Source organism: Salvelinus sp. IW2-2015, linkage group LG13, assembly GCF_002910315.2.
Source record: "Salvelinus sp. IW2-2015 linkage group LG13, ASM291031v2, whole genome shotgun sequence".
NCBI classification, from domain to species: Eukaryota; Metazoa; Chordata; class Actinopteri; order Salmoniformes; family Salmonidae; genus Salvelinus; species Salvelinus sp. IW2-2015.
In genome coordinates, this window is record NC_036853.1 from 45,793,152 (window position 1) to 45,809,572 (window position 16,421).

The 16,421-nt window shown below is 46.5% G+C and overlaps 1 protein-coding gene across 1 annotated transcript in view; it reads left to right on the plus strand.

Moving 5' to 3' along the window:
* Positions 1 to 16,421, plus strand: part of LOC111971278 (protocadherin Fat 1-like) — a 98,244-nt gene that overhangs the window by 80,314 nt on the left and 1,509 nt on the right. The window contains 13 exon segments of the mRNA XM_070446014.1: positions 426 to 451; positions 453 to 538; positions 541 to 566; positions 2,360 to 2,557; positions 4,697 to 5,296; positions 5,971 to 6,193; positions 6,457 to 6,591; positions 7,025 to 7,182; positions 8,559 to 9,039; positions 9,393 to 9,546; positions 11,798 to 11,908; positions 12,038 to 12,681; positions 13,259 to 13,393. Of these exon segments, the coding sequence (XP_070302115.1) occupies positions 426 to 451; positions 453 to 538; positions 541 to 566; positions 2,360 to 2,557; positions 4,697 to 5,296; positions 5,971 to 6,193; positions 6,457 to 6,591; positions 7,025 to 7,182; positions 8,559 to 9,039; positions 9,393 to 9,546; positions 11,798 to 11,908; positions 12,038 to 12,681; positions 13,259 to 13,393 (2,977 nt within the window).

Consider the following 16,421-nt stretch of genomic DNA (forward strand, 5'->3'; position numbering starts at 1 on the left):
GTGTGGGGTGGGGTAGTCTCTCTCTCTCTCACTCTGTGGTGTGTGTGTGTGGTTGTGTGTGTGTTGTGTGTGTTGTGTGTGTGTGTGTGTGTGGGTGTGTGTGTGTGTGTGTGTGTGTGTGTGTGTGTGGTGTGGGTGTGTGTGTGTGTGTGTGTTGTGTGTTGAATGTATTTAAGTTACTTCACATAATCATTGATGTGTGTGTGTGTGTCTAAATATATGTGTTTGTGTGTGTGGACATCTAATTCTGTCTTCAGTGACACTACACTGCAATCTAAATTAATAGCAGATACAGTTTACCAGTCAGCTTTGCATTATCGCTTACAAAAGCAGTACAGAGTGAAGTATTAATTCTCTCTCTTTTTCTCTCTCTCTCTCCTCCTCTTTCTCTCGCCCCCACCCCTCTTCCCTCCCTCCCCCGTCAGACATCGGGATACACCCTGACGGTGCTGGACGGACAACGGCGTTCCGGCCCGCTCCGGCAGCGCCACGGTCAACATCGACGTGTCTGACGTCAACGACAACCCGCCCCTCTTCTCCCTGCCAACTACAGCCTCATCATCCAGGTGAGGAGAGAGGGGAGGTGGCAGGGATGGATGGAAGGAGAGAGTGGGAGGGAGGAGGAGGGTAGTGAAGGTGGTATAGAGGGGAAGGTGCTGGAAAGATGGAAGAAGACTGGTGAGAGGAGAGGATAGAGAAGGGAGGGATGGGTAGAAGTGAAGAAAGACGGGGTGAGATGACTGAAGGTGTAAAGATTCGAAAGATGAGAGATTAATAAGGAGGAAAGCTACATTTTTTTTGTATCGGGGAGAAGGGAGAGACGAGAGGAGGAGAGAGATTGGGCGTATAAGGATAGTTGATGCACCGTCAGGTATCTCTGTCTTTACCTTTGAGAGCCGGCAGTGAAAACCAGAAACGTCATTTCGGAGAAACTCTCAAATCTGATACAGGGATTTGGTATCTGCGCACACACACACACACACACACACACACACACACACACACACACACACACACACACACACACCACACACACACACACACACTTAGCCTTCGAGGAAGAAAAAGATTGCTTCACAAGATTGATTCCCACATAAAATCCCCTCTCCAGCTCTCTCACACACCTAAAACGTAACAAGCATTCTTTACTGCCTACAGTACCCTGAATAGTAAGTCTCAACCACTTCCTTTTCCCGCAGGAGAATCGTCCAACGGGGACCAGCGTTGTCCAGCTCATTGTGACTGACCGGGACGCCACGCACAACGGGCGCCGTTTGTCTTCGCCATCATCGACGGCAATGAGGCGGTGTGTTCGAGGTGAACCAACAGGGGGCACTGCTGGTGGTGGAAGAGCTGAAGAGGAGACCAAGGAGAACTACCTGCTGAATGTCCAGGTACTGTGGGAGCGTATGGAGAGACAAGGCATGTGTTGGTTGGACACTTTCTCTCCTTCAGTACTGTATCCTTCACTTTCTCTTTCATTCCCTCCTACTGTCTATCTCTCTCACTCTGTATCTCTCTCTCTCTCTGTAACTCTTTCTCTTCTGGATCTCTCTCTCTCATTCTTTCTCTTCTCTATCTCTCTCTTCTCTCTCTTTCTCTCTTCTCTCCTGTATCCTCTCTCATTCTCTCTCTCTGTAGCTCTCTTTCTCTCTCTGTATCTCTCTCTGTAACTCTTTCTCCCTCTGTATCTCTCTTTCACTCTCTCTCTTTCACTCTCTTTCTCTCTCTGTATCTCTCTCTGTAAGTCTTCTCTCTCGTTTACTCTCTCTCTCTTTCACTCTCTCCTCCTGTAACTCTTTCTCTCTCTGGATCTCTCTCTCATTCTCTCTCTATCTCTCTTTCTCTCTCTGTATCTCTCTCTGTAACTCTTTCTCCCTCCGTATCTCTCGTTCACTCTCTCTTTCTCTCTCTGAACTTCTTTTCTCTCTCTGTACTCTCTCTTCTCTCTCTGTGTCTCTCTCTCTGTATTTCCCTTTCTTGCTCTCTGTAACTTTCTATCTCTGTATGTCTTTCTCTCTCGGTATCTCTCTCTCTCTCTGTGTCTCTCTTTTCTCTCTCTGTGTATCTCTCTCTCTGTATTTCTCTTCTTGCTCTCTTTCTCTCTCTCCACCCACTCTACTCCTCCATAATACTTTATACTTACCTCTCTTTCTCTCCCTCCACACACACACACACATACACACACACACACACACACACACTTAGCCTTCGAGGAAGAAAAAGATTGCTTCACAAGATTGATTCCCACATAAAATCCCCTCTCCAGCTCTCTCACACACCTAAAAACGTAACAAGCATTCGTTACTGCCTACAGTACCCCTGAATAGTAAGTCTCAACCACTTCCTTTTCCCGCAGGAGAATCGTCCAACGGGGACCAGCGTTGTCCAGCTCATTGTGACTGACCGGGACGCCACGCACAACGGGCCGCCGTTTGTCTTCGCCATCATCGACGGCAATGAGGGCGGTGTGTTCGAGGTGAACCAACAGGGGGCACTGCTGGTGGTGGAAGAGCTGAAGAGGAAGACCAAGGAGAACTACCTGCTGAATGTCCAGGTACTGTGGGAGCGTATGGAGAGACAAGGCATGGTGTTGGTTGGACACTTTCTCTCCTTCTAGTACTGTATCCTTCACTTTCTCTTTCATTCCCTCCTACTGTCTATCTCTCTCACTCTGTATCTCTCTCTCTCTCTGTAACTCTTTCTCTCTCTGGATCTCTCTCTCTCATTCTTTCTCTCTCTATCTCTCTCTTTCTCTCTCTTTCTCTCTTTCTCCCTCTGTATCTCTCTCTCATTCTCTCTCTCTGTAGCTCTCTTTCTCTCTCTGTATCTCTCTCTGTAACTCTTTCTCCCTCTGTATCTCTCTTTCACTCTCTCTCTTTCACTCTCTTTCTCTCTCTGTATCTCTCTCTGTAAGTCTTTCTCTCTCGTTTACTCTCTCTCTCTTTCACTCTCTCTCTCTCTGTAACTCTTTCTCTCTCTGGATCTCTCTCTCATTCTCTCTCTATCTCTCTTTCTCTCTCTGTATCTCTCTCTGTAACTCTTTCTCCCTCCGTATCTCTCGTTCACTCTCTCTTTCTCTCTCTCTGTAACTCTCTTTCTCTCTCTGTATCTCTCTTTCTCTCTCTGTGTCTCTCTCTCTGTATTTCCCTTTCTTGCTCTCTGTAACTTTCTATCTCTGTATGTCTTTCTCTCTCGGTATCTCTCTCTCTCTCTCTGTGTCTCTCTTTCTCTCTCTGTGTATCTCTCTCTCTGTATTTCTCTTTCTTGCTCTCTTTCTCTCTCTCCACCACCTCTACTCCTCCATAATACTTATACTTACCTCTCTTTCTCTCCCTCCTCTCTCAGAAGGGAGAGTGGAAAACTGTGGAAAACAGTCTCCTCTGCAGCTGCCCACTGTGGTAAACCTCTCTTAGAAACATCATAATGATGACAAGATCTATAGTGTCAAATCGAAATAATCACCATGTATTTCTTTTAAATCCCGCTGCCCTCTGTCGCACCGAGTGAATCAGAGTGCAAGGCAGAATGTCTCACATGAGAGGCATAGTGGAGAGCTCTGCAGCCAGCTCGCGTGTTGCCAGTCGGTGAACTACTGTCCTCTCTCTCTCCCCGAGGAGAAAAGGAGTAGGCGGATGAGAAAGAAGTGCGATTCCTCGACTCCGACTAACGTTCGGAACGCCGCAGATAGAAATAGATTGAATAGAGCCGAGACGGTTTCCCCCTACTCTGTCTGACAGACAATTCCATCTGTTCTACACGGTGTATTTCTCTCTGAACGTTTGGCAATCCTCCTGAACGCTCCGGATTCAGTTTTTTTTTTTTGTGGGTTTGGCGATGTCACTTTCAGGACGGACTCAAAATGCTGCAGCGCCTCTGGACGTGTAAACGCCCTCTCAAATTCAGGTGGGTGTTTATTCGTCTTGAGCACGTAGGCCCTTTAGTCGTTCTGCAGGCAGTACTTTTGGACCTGGGTGTCGATGAACGGGGAGGTTCAGCCTTAGGAGAATGGAAGAGCGTCAGCTCCCTCTACCGTGGGAAAGTGGAGCTGCGTACAGCCATACAGCGMTTTGAATGGCAGAGATATGAAGTACTTTTCAACATGTGTCTTGGGTTTTTGCTGTACTCTGTATGTCATTTGGATGTTCTTCCAAGCTCTCTCGGAAGATAAGTTAACGATTTGGCTACGATGCAGTACAATAAACAAGCACACTACCACGCAGCTGAAGAAGTGATGGTCAATCATAGGTCTGGTGTGTTTTATGCTATTGCCCGTGTGTAGGTGATGTGGGGATTGCAGAGTGATAGTTGGGTCGGTCTGCGTTAACGTTATTGCCTAAATGGTGGCAGTTATTTGGGCTCATGTTAGAAATGATGCGTTCGTTAACTTGATGAATGAATGAAAACGGTCAAATGGGTGCTTAAGTTTGTGTCTCAAGTTTCGGAGACATTTTATAACTGGGCCTGAGTCCTGGTATCAAATCAAATGTATTTATATAGCCCTTCTTACATCAGCTGATATCTCAAAGTGCTGTACAGAAACCCAGCCTAAAACCCCCAAACAGCAACAATGCAGGTGTAGAGTTTTTGATAATCACATGAACGCTTTTAGTTGGGTCACCGCACAACTTGTGTCTCTCTCTCTCTTGCAACAGACGCAGAGTGTGACTTATCCCTCTCCCTTTCCTCCCTTCAGGTGGCTGACAGCGGCAAGCCCCAGCTCCTCTCCGCCGCCTACATCAGCATCCGGGTCATCGACGAGAGTGTCTACCCGCCCGCCGTCTTCCCGCTGGACATCTACATCTCTGTCGCCGGCGAGGAGTACCCCGGCGGCGTGCTCGGCAAAATCCACGCCACCGACCAGGACATTTACGACACGCTAACGTACAGTCTCGCGCCTTCATCGTCCTGGGATAACGACGAAGACGCTCTGTTCACCGTCTCCGCCACGGACGGCAAAGTCATCGCCCGGCGCCCGCTCGACGTGGGCCACTACCCGCTCAACGTCACCGTCGCCGACGGCCGCTTTTCGGCAACGGCCGACGTGAACGTGCACGTGCGCCAGGCGACTCGCCAGGCGCTGGACAACTCCATCGCCGTGCGCTTCGCCGCCATCGCCCCCGAGGAGTTCGTCGGCGACTACTGGCGGACGTTCCAGCGGGCGCTGAGGAACATAGCGGGGGTGAGACGCAGTGAGGTGCAGCTGGTTAGTCTGCAGCCCTCAGAGCAGGGGACAGGAGACCTGGATGTTCTACTGGCTCTGGAGAAGTCCGGGAGTCCCTACCAGCCACAGGAGGTAAGAACCATGACCACGGCTCGTATTCACAAAAAAAAAACGTCTGATCTAGGATCAGCTCCTCCCCCTGTCCAGATCTGTCCTGTTAATGGTGATCTGAAAGGCAAAACTGATTCTAGATCAGCACTCACACACGTTATCAATATGTAGCAACGATAGTGACTTTCTTTCACTAGCCAATGAGGTTATGATACTGATTAATAATAACATATGTCATAATATAATGCAATAAAATGCTTGTAATAATGATGATAGTGATATTAGCTTTCTCCTAACATATAATATGGCAAACTATGTATAAATAGCTTTTTAAAATGGCTGTCTTTCTTCTACGAACATAAAACTAAGAAAAGAAGCCAGGCACCCGTCGAAATTGACGGAATGTACTTACAGTTGTGAAATAGAATCAGAACTCTAGAATTCAACATGAAGAATAATCAAACGCGACCATTAGGCGGCGCACATCAAAATAACATCTAGCAACTTTAGTAGATCTCTTGGTGTAATGGCTAAACGGTCGGGTTGACGGTTGCTGGTCCCGAATTAGAGTCCCGGCAAGAGTCCCGGCTACCCCTGAGTTCGCCGCACGATGTTACATTTAAATGAATATGTCCGTGTAAGGACTTCAAGTCGATCGTTCGGCCTTTTTAACGTCTTCCCTATTGCTCCTCCAGGTGGTCTTCCGCAAGCTCAACTCGTCTGCGGCGGTCATCGAGGAAATGACGGGCGTGCGCATCGTGCGCGTGGTCAAGAAGCTGTGCGCCGGCCTGGACTGCCCGCTGCGCTTCTGCGACGAGGTCATCAGCCTGGACAGGACGACCATGTCCACCTATAGCACGGCCCGCCTCAGCTTCGTCACGCCACGACACCAGCGCACGGCGACCTGTCAATGTGAAGGTACTGACAGACACACAGAGACGTACATAGGCCTAAACACACACACACGGAGACACACACGAACACACACACATATAGGCATAGATGTGCATAAACAGGCACACACACACAAAACACACAAACACACAAAACGCACACCTTTACCCCACCCGCCCCGCCCCATCACACACAGACACACCTAAACCACCAGACCCCACACACCCCTACCCCCTGACCCCACGTCATCCTGGCTTCATCTCAACCCGTGTACGTTGTTGTTCCAGGTGGAAAATGTCCCACGGTGAACAAGCTGTGTGATGCCAGCCCCTGTCCAGAGGGCATGGAGTGTGTGGCAGACCGGAAGGAGGCCAGGTATAGCTGTGTGTGTCCAGATGGTGGGAAGCAGGGCAAGTGCTCCGGTAAGACCAGACACACCTCTCATCCTGTCTGACTCTCTCTAACTCTTTCCCTCGCTCTCTCACTCTCTTTCCCTCTCTCTTGCTCTCTCTCTCTCTCTCTCCCTCGCTTTCTCACTCTTTCTCGCTCTCCCTCGCTCCTTCGCTCTCTATCTCTCCTTGCTATCTCTCTCTCTCTCCCTATCTCTCTCTTTCTCTCCCTTACTCTCTCTCCCTCTCTCTCTCCCTCACTCTCTCTATCTCCTTGGCTCTCAATCTCTCTTTCTCTCAGTCTCTCTCGCTCACTGATATGAAGCTGTCAAATGAGTATATATGAACCTACTGTTTGTTTTGTCTCTGTACTCACTGCCTAGTTATCAGTCTCTCCCTCCACTATCTCTCTCCCCCACATACTTATCCTTACCTCTCTTTWCCCYCCCCCCCCCTCCCCTCTCAGATGGCCAGTCCCTGACGTTCAGCGGGACGGGCTATGTGAAGTACCGTTTGTTGGAGAATGAGAATAAGGAGGAGATGAAGCTGTCCCTCAGGCTGAGGACCTTCTCCAGCCACGCCACCGTCATGTACGCCAAGGGCACCGACTACAGCATCCTGGAGGTGGGTCAAAGATCAAACACAGTGTGCGTCGTGTTCATGTGACAGAGCGCCAGATTCTAGCTACTAGCTACAGATGATAAAAGATCTCTTTCCCAACACCATTTCAAGTCCACCATAGTTTTTTTCCCGGCTTGGGCATGAAATCGCAGTAAACAAACCCCTTTCTTGTCTGTGCTATGGGTACTATCCTATTTATTCTGAGTCTGCTGCTCCAGCTCCCAGTCTCATGCCCAGTTCCGGTATTAGCCCATGTTATCCTGTGTAGGAAACGGCCTGATAAGCGCTAGCTGCCAGGACCTCTCCTGGGGGGCCACCCTGCTGTGTGCTGGTTGTCTTAGTCGGCCATTTTTCATCCTCACGTGAAAGGGCTCTGGGAATGCGGTGGTGGGCCTCCTGTAAAACAACACACAGCCGTGCTATTTGAAGGGAATGCTGGGAGGGAAGCGGAAAGCACTTTCTCACACATTCCTCTCTGTGGTACTGTCTGGTTGCCAGAGGATCAGCTGTTCACTACGTCGTGCACTACTTTTGAGTAGGGCCCATAGGGCTCTGGTGAAAAGTAGTGCACTATATAGGGAAAAGGGTGCCATTTGGGACACGTCCTAGGGTTAGCCTGAATATCACAAGACATAATGTCATACGGTAAGATACGCTATATGTACAAAAGTATGTGGACAGCCCTTTAAATGAGTGGATTCGGCTGTTTCAGTCACACCTGTTGCTGGTGTATGAGGTGTATAAAATCGAGCGCACCGCCATGCAATCTCCATAGACAAACATTGGCAGTAGAATGGCCTTACTGAAGAGCTCAGTGCCTTTCAACGTGGCACCGTCATACGATGCCACCTTTCCAACAAGTCAGTTTGTCAAATTTCTGCCCTGCCGGAGCTGCCCCGGTCGACTGTAAGATACTGTACCCTAGACTAGATACTGAGAATAGTAGTAATATAGTGTTAATTATCTGCGTGTGTAGACTGGAACTCCAATTTAACGTTCACATTATGCATCTCAAGGTATAAACATTATTATAAACTGGGTGGTTCGAGCCCCGAATGCTGATTTGGCTGACAGCCGTGGTATATCAGACCGTATAACACGCGTATGACAAAACATTTATTTTTACAGCTCTAATTACGTTGGTAATCAGTTAAGAACAGCCCGTAGCAGTGGTATAATAGCCATATACCACACCCTATCGTGCCCTTATTGCTTAATCATGGTAGCCCCACCTTGGCTAGGTGAACATTTAGCCATATTGCTTATATTTATCCAGTCTGGTTAGATCTACAGAAGTTCCTATGGGGGGTAGAGACTAACTGTTCAATCTGGACGGGGCCTAACTTCTCTCTCTCTCTCCCACTTTCTCCTTCTATCAGATTGTGAATGGCCGCCTGCAGTACAAGTTTGACTGCGGCAGCGGCCCGGGAATCGTCTCTGTACACAGCACCCAGGTCAACGACGGCGACTGGCACACGGTCACCCTTGAGGTGGATGGCAACTACGCCAAACTAGTCCTGGACCGCGTGCACGCCGCCTCAGGCACAGCGCCCGGTACTCTGCGCACACTCAACCTGGACAACAGCGTCTACTTCGGCGGGCATGTGCGCCAGCACGCCTCTTCCACCGCTGGGCGCCACGGTCGCAGCTTGCCCGTCACCAATGGGCTCCGAGGCTGCGTGGAAGCCATCGTGCTCAACGGCCAAGAGCTGCCGCTCAACACCAAGGCGCGTGGTGCCCACGCCGTGCTGGAGGACGTGGTGGACGTGGCGCCCGGGTGTGTGCTGGCGCCCGCCGCCGAGGGCTGCTCCAGCAACCCCTGCACCAACGGGGGCAGCTGCTCCTCACTGGCCAACGGAGGTACGGAGCTCCTGTTGTGGTGTTTATTCAAGTTGCTTAGTCATGCTCCTCAACCTAGTCTGCTTATAATGCTCAACGTTGGATTATTTAAAGATGATTACTTTATCATCCAAATGTGTGTTTCTGAAACCCAAAGTTAAAGTATACAGCTGTAATCTTCATTCCTCAAGCCAAACCCGTTTAACCCACAATCTGTATCCCTCAGTCTGTCCAGCGCCTCTATTCTAATAAACACAAAGACGAATGATATTTCTCCCCAGGAGCCCTGTGAACACAGACATCAAGAAATGACCTTAGAAGTACAATAAGCATGTCCTACCTTTTTTCTTATGCCTTCTCTGCTATTTCCCCAGGTTACTTTTGTAAGTGCAAGGCTTCGTTCATGGGTACTCACTGTGAGATTGGCATCAGCCCGTGTGCCTCCAACCCCTGCCTGTACGGGGGGACCTGCGTGCCGCGCGGCGACGACCTCTACTGCCAGTGCAGAGGGCAGTACTCAGGACAACGGTATGGATCTGTCTCAGTCATAGATATGATACTTATATTTCCATAGTGACTGTTTAAGGGTTCAAATTGAATTATAGATTTGGGAGCTCAGACGAGACATTTTTCCTAACTTTTGCTAACATAGTGCCGGTTAAAGCTGACAGATATAATGATGTGTTACTTGTTATAAACATGGTATTAAAAAAATGATGCCCTCTTACCAATTTCAATGTTTGGACCAAATCTTTCAAAAAATATATACATTCTGTTTTGGTATGTGTTGTAGAAATATTGGCGGAGGAAACGATCTCGGCTTATCTGCGTTCCCAAATCCATCATTCCGTAATAGTTTTTTGCTCATGCCCAGGGCTCAGTATTCTCCATCAAGCGTAAAACGTTAGCTCTCTATTAGCTCACTCTGAAATTAAAATCGAGCCAGAGCTCGTGTTGATAAAAAACTGAAGCGTTGATCTTTAGGAAAGGGCATTGAGCGCTGAAATTACATGCAAAAATATACAGTTGAAGTCGGAAGTTTACATACACTTAGGTTGGAATCGTTAAAACTCGTTTTTCAACCACTCCACAAATGTCTTGTTAACAAACTATTGTTTTGGCAAGTCGGTTAGGACATCTACTTTATGCATGACACAAGTCATTTTTCCAACAATTGTTTACAGACAGATTATTTCACTTATAATTCACTGTATCACAATTCCAGTGGGCCAGAAGTTTACATACACTAAGTTGACTGTGTCTTTAAACAGCTTGGAAAATTCCAGAAAATGATGTCATGGTTTTAGAAGCTTCTGATAGGCTAATTAACATAATTTGAGTCAATTGGAGGTTGTACCTTGGGGGATGCATATTTCACAGACTGACTCTTTCAAACTCAGTGCCTCTGCTTGATATCATGGGAAATCTAAATAAATCAGCCAAGGACCTCAGAAAAATAATGGTAACCTCCACAAGTCTGGTTCATCCTTGGGAGCAATTTCCAAATGCAAAGGTACCATGTTCATCTGTACAAACAATAGTATGCAGTATAAACACCATGGGACCACGCAGCCATCATACGCCTCAGGAAGGAGAACGCGTTCTGTCTCCTAGAGATGAACGTACTTTGGTGCGAAAAGTGCAATCAATCCAATCCAAGAACAACAGCAAAGGACCTTGTGAAGATGCTGGAGGAAACAGGTAAAAAGTATCTATATCCACAGCAAAACAAGTCCTATACTGACATAATCTGAAAGGCCGCTCCAGCAAGGAAGAAGCCGCTGCTCCAAAAAGACAGAATAACGGTTTGCAACTGCACAAAGATTGTCTTTTTGGAGAAATGTCCCTGTTCTGATGAAACAAAAATAGAACGGACCATCGTTATGTTGGAGGAAAAGGGGGAGGCTTGCAACCCGAAGAACACCATCCCAAACCGTGAAGCATGGGGGGGCAGCATCATGTTGTGGGGGTGCGTTTGCTGCAGGAGGGACTGGTGCACTTCACAAAATAGATGCATCATGAGGAAAGAAAATTATGTGGATATATTGAAGCAACATCTCAAGACATCTAGTCAGGGAAGTTAAAGCTTGGTTGCAAGGGGCCTTCCAAATGGACAATGACCCCAAGATACTCAAAGTTGTTGCAAAATGGCTTAAGGACAACAAAGTCAAGGTATTGGAGTGGCCATCACCAAAGCCCTAACCTCAATCCATAGAAATGTGTGGGCAGAACTGAAAAAAGCTTGTGCGAGCAAGGAGCCTACAAACCTGACTCAGTTTACACAGCTCTGTCAGGAGGAATGGGCCAAAATTCACCCAACTTATTGTGGGAAGGCTTGTGGAAGGCTACCCGAAACGTTTGACCCAAGTTAAACAATTTGAAGGCAATTCCCACCAAATACTAATTGAGTGTATGTAAATTTCTGACCCCACTGGGAATGTGAGGAAAGAAATAAAAGCTGAAATACTATTATTCTGACATTTCACATTCTTAAAATAAAGTGGTGATCCTAACTGACCTAAGACGGGGCATTTTACAAGGACTGAATGTCAGGAATTGTGAAAAACTGAGTTTAAATGTAGTTGGTGTRTGTAAAGGTGTATGTAAACTTCCGACTTCAACTGTAGATAATTCTCTATAAAATGACGCATGTATTGGATACTAGTATTTAAGATACTAGGATTAAGCATGGGATCAATGACTGCCAGGAAATAATATTGTTATTTCTCATTACTCTTTGGTCTAGGCTGCTGTATTGAATATTTATTTTCCACTACAGGTGCCAGGTGGGGCCATACTGCACAGACAACCCCTGTAAAAACAGTGGGAAGTGCATTGACAGTCTGGATGGTCCTGTGTGTGAGTGTGAACAGGGATTCCAGGGTGACAGGTATGTGTGCGCAAAGGGCGGCCGTCTTACTTCTCAAAGCTACAGTTTTTCCAGTAGTAGATTTGCCAAACTACTATCTTTTACTGTTAACGTGTCTCCTAATCCTCCCCGTCCTTTGTCGCGGTGCAGGTGCCTCAGTGATGTGGACGAGTGCCTGAAGAACCCATGCTCCAACGGCGGCCAATGCCAGAACACCTACGGCTCGTACTCCTGCAACTGCTCCCTGGGCAACATCGGGCGGCTATGCGAACTCCGCTCCGAGGTCCGCAACGAGTTCGTCTCCACCTCCTGGAACATCGGCCTTGAAGAAGTCATCGGTATTGTGGTCTTTGTGGCCTCCATTTTCCTCCTGGTCGTCCTCTTCGTGGTCATTCGCAAGAGGGCGTGCCGAAGAAAGTCCAAGTCTGACGACGACAAGCGCAGCCCGGGAGGCTTAGGAGCGCCGCACTCCTTCCTCCAGCGACCCTACTTTGACGCAAAGCTCTGTAAGAACATTTACTCTGACATTCCGCCGCAGGTGCCTGTTCGGCCCAGCTCGTACACACCCAGCATCCCCAGCGACTCGCGCAACAACCTGGACCGCAACTCGTTCGAGGGCTCGGCCATCCCCGAGCACCCCGAGTTCAGCACGTTCAACCCGGACACGATGCATGGACACCGCAAGACGGTGGCCGTGTGCAGCGTGGCGCCCAACCTGCCTCCGCCGCCGCCCTCCAACTCGGTCTCCGACAGCGACTCCATTCAGAAGCCCAGCTGGGACTACGAATATGACGGTAAAGCAAATTTACTTCAGTCCATATCTTTTTTGTTGATTAAAATTTGTAGATTCCCTGCTATTGATTTTTTTTAGGCTCGTTGGTGGAATTACCTTCGCTAAATTGTGAAGAGCAAGACGGTATATCGTAATATACAAGACTATACTCATTTTGAACTTTACAAATCAAAACTGTGCAGTTTGATCAGTTAGGCTGTATCAACAGGTCTAAATGAATTAATGAAAGCCTTATTTTTTTCGCCATACTCAGATTATTTAATGAGAATGTGACTATGATGTTATAAATAAGGACATCATTTGTACAGTCTGGAATGATCTATTTAGTCATTATCTCCCAACCCTAGTGTCCAAAACTAAAACCAAAGTACAAAAACCAAAAATGTAGCAAATCGCTGCGTGTAGTCTCTTCCGGAAATACTACTTCACCAAYTTACATCTTTGTTTGTCTGTGTGCATGTGCATGTGCTTCTGTACTCCAGCTAAGGTAGTAGACTTGGATCACTGTTTGACCAAGAAGCCAGTGGANTTACATCTTTGTTTGTCTGTGTGCATGTGCATGTGCTTCTGTACTCCAGCTAAGGTAGTAGACTTGGATCACTGTTTGACCAAGAAGCCAGTGGAGGACAGTGCCTGTCACTACAACACCAGGGGCAGTATGTCTGAGGTCCAGTCCCTCAGCTCCTTCCAATCCGAGTCCTGTGACGATAACGGTATGTATCTGAACAGAAATGGTCAACCTTGCGAGTTTAGGGATAAATGTCCTAATACATTGACTAGATTGATTTACACCCGAAGTGAACCAAGGAAGTTTGGTCGTCTTACACACCCATATTTGTACTAAACGTATATTTTAAAATGTAGTTTTCCTTTGGTCTTATAGACCCATATTTGTTCTTAATATAGATCTAAATATGTAATTTTAATTTGGTTGTATAGTTTCTGAATTCTCAAGCGGTACATCAGACTCTTGCATGTTTGCAGTGGAAAGCACACGTGGGGATGCTTGTGGAAAAGTCGTCTGGTTCTTGTACGACTGCAGTTCTTTGTAGAGGCCCCTTGGCTGTAGTTGACTTGTATACATGCTACATGCTAATCATCTCTCTTTGCGTGCCGTGATTGGCTGCAGCGGTGACTCTCTGGGGTCATGTGTTTTTTTCTCTCCCTCTGTGCTGCGGGGCTTCAGTTCCCATTTGGATCAAATCGGTTCACAGACCCAGAACACGGTATTAACTAGGGGTCAGCGTGTAAGTCCTCAATCACCTCGGTACAGAAGGAAGCGATCAAAGAGAACATTTTTGCAATATTCTCCAAGGCATAAAAAAAACTCTCTCTCTCTGTTCTCTCTCGCACTCTACTCAGCCCAAGCCGCAAAACAGGCTTGCTTGTACAGGCTTCCCCACTGAAGTGACAAGAGGGGAAATTAGCATTAGCCAAGGAAGTTAGCAAATTAGCATCATAACATGATTTTAAGTTATTTACTTGCATGTCCCTTTTTTGTTTGTCTCTCTTTTTGCACGTGTTTCTTTTTAAACAAAATCTAGCCACGGATGGATGTTTGAGGAAGACAGTGAAGAGCATTAAGCAAGGGTATAAAGTACAGTACATATGATGGTTCTTCTCCCATATCTGCTCTCATTTCACATTGGGTTGTAGGGAATGTGTTTGCCATCAATCACCACAACCTTCATCTGTACTTACCCTTAACCTGACCGTGAAAACATGCTGGATTTCTGATACATTGATCTAATGTATTTATCATAGATATCTTCACAGTATATCTATATAGAAAATATTTCAACTTCTTTGTGAAGTATTATTTCGTTTTGACTGTATTTGGACAAAATAKAGTCTTCGCTATTTTAGGGCTGGAAAGGTGTTTTTATCCTTGAGAATTTCTCTGATCCTTCCTTCCATACTGTCAATGGCACCCCYAGCATCTCTGTATGTTGTTGCTGTGTGTTCTCTTGCACAAAGACCAAACTCCCTCTCCACCGTGTCCCGTTCCACCTCTGTGTTTGTGACCAACCATTGAAACCCAAACATCCAATTGTAGACGTCGACATCATGCAGTCAGTCTTACCCTCCTGTCTTCCCTTCGTCCTACCCCCCCCAACCAACAACTCCATACGTTTCAGAGCGACACGGGGAAAAGACATGTTTTTGTAGGGAAACGTTTCTCGAACGTTGATTTGACGTTTCCCCAGCAAACGTGCACTTCCATTTTTGGTTGCTTCTCTTTTTCCAAGTCATTTGTACTAATGTTWAAATTCTCCTCATCTGCTCCTTTCCCTTGCCTTTCACAAGCCTCCATAGTGACGGTAATCCACCTTGTCAACTCTGTTATTGACTCGGTGGAAGGAGAAGGTACTTTTTTACTATTATCACCTCAATCAATACTTGTTAGTCGTNTGACGGTAATCCACCTTGTCAACTCTGTTATTGACTCGGTGGAAGGAGAAGGTACTTTTTTACTATTATCACCTCAATCAATACTTGTTAGTCGTYTGTGGTGTTTCTGTGTGGTGGCGTTCCGTAGTTTCCAGACCTGGGTTCAAATACTATTTGAAATCTTTCAAGTACTTTGAGTGTTTGCACTTTAAAAACACATTTCTATTGGTTCCATTGCAACGGGCAAGCTCAATCAGGCACAGTTTTAAGTATTTGAAATGATTTTGAATACTATTTGAAATCCAGCTCTGGTAGTTTTGTGCTCCGTCCTGAAGTGTCCGGATGATAAGTTAAGCCTCGGAGATGCCATTTCCTTATCCAATGATATGCCTCATCTCATTGTCATCCAAGTTATTGCCATTTGAATCGCGCTGCCTAATTTGAATCTCAAAATTGAAATGTCTCACACGATTGGCTAATTAACCGAGCAGCAAAGGTTTCATTTGGAAGGTGCTAGATTAATTTCCCTCGCCCCTCAGTTGACTGTTTAAGAAAATGGCACGACTGTTGTCTGTATTGTAAGCGTGTATTTTCGCTCAGAACAGTAGGTGTTTTTCTTCATGTTTCATTCTTGTTCTGGGCTTCTCTCTCTCAGGTTCTTAACTTGACTTGTTCTCCCTCTCTCCTGTCCCTTCTCGCCTCGTCTAAAGAGTCTTTTTTGGCTCATGATCTCAAGAACCCAAGAGGTGACTATTTTGTCATTTGTTTGCCTGAATCCCAGTGGTGCCCCCCCCCACCCCACTTACTGTCAACCAACAAAACAATCCCATGCATGATGTAGATGTTGTGAGGAAATACGACTGGAAATGTTTAAGCACTGTTTGGTCGAAACAATATCATATCGATAGTTATAAACTAAACATGGAAACTGTCTAATTTTGTCACAGTACTTCAGTTCAAATCCCTCACGTAGACCCTAAAATGTGTTTTGTGTCCCCCCCTTTTGCCAGTAACTATAACTGTCCACGTTGAATCCCTTTTTGACGTCTGACACACAAAAAAACTGGAACTTTAAAGAAACCGTTTGAAACGGTGTTTTGAAAATCACTAATCGTATTCACCCCCATTTTGAAATGATCTCCGCTCAAACCACTCCMTAAAAGCAATAACAACAAAAAAGTGTCTGTTTCAAGTGTACCACATCTTAAGGTAGTATTTGTTTACACTACGTGTGTGTACATGTGTGTATTTGCAAAGAATGTGTGTGCGTTTTTAAACTGTTTTGTGATTTTTGTGTWKATTTTTTTACGAATCCAACTTAATGTGTTGGTGTGTCGTGACAATTGCATG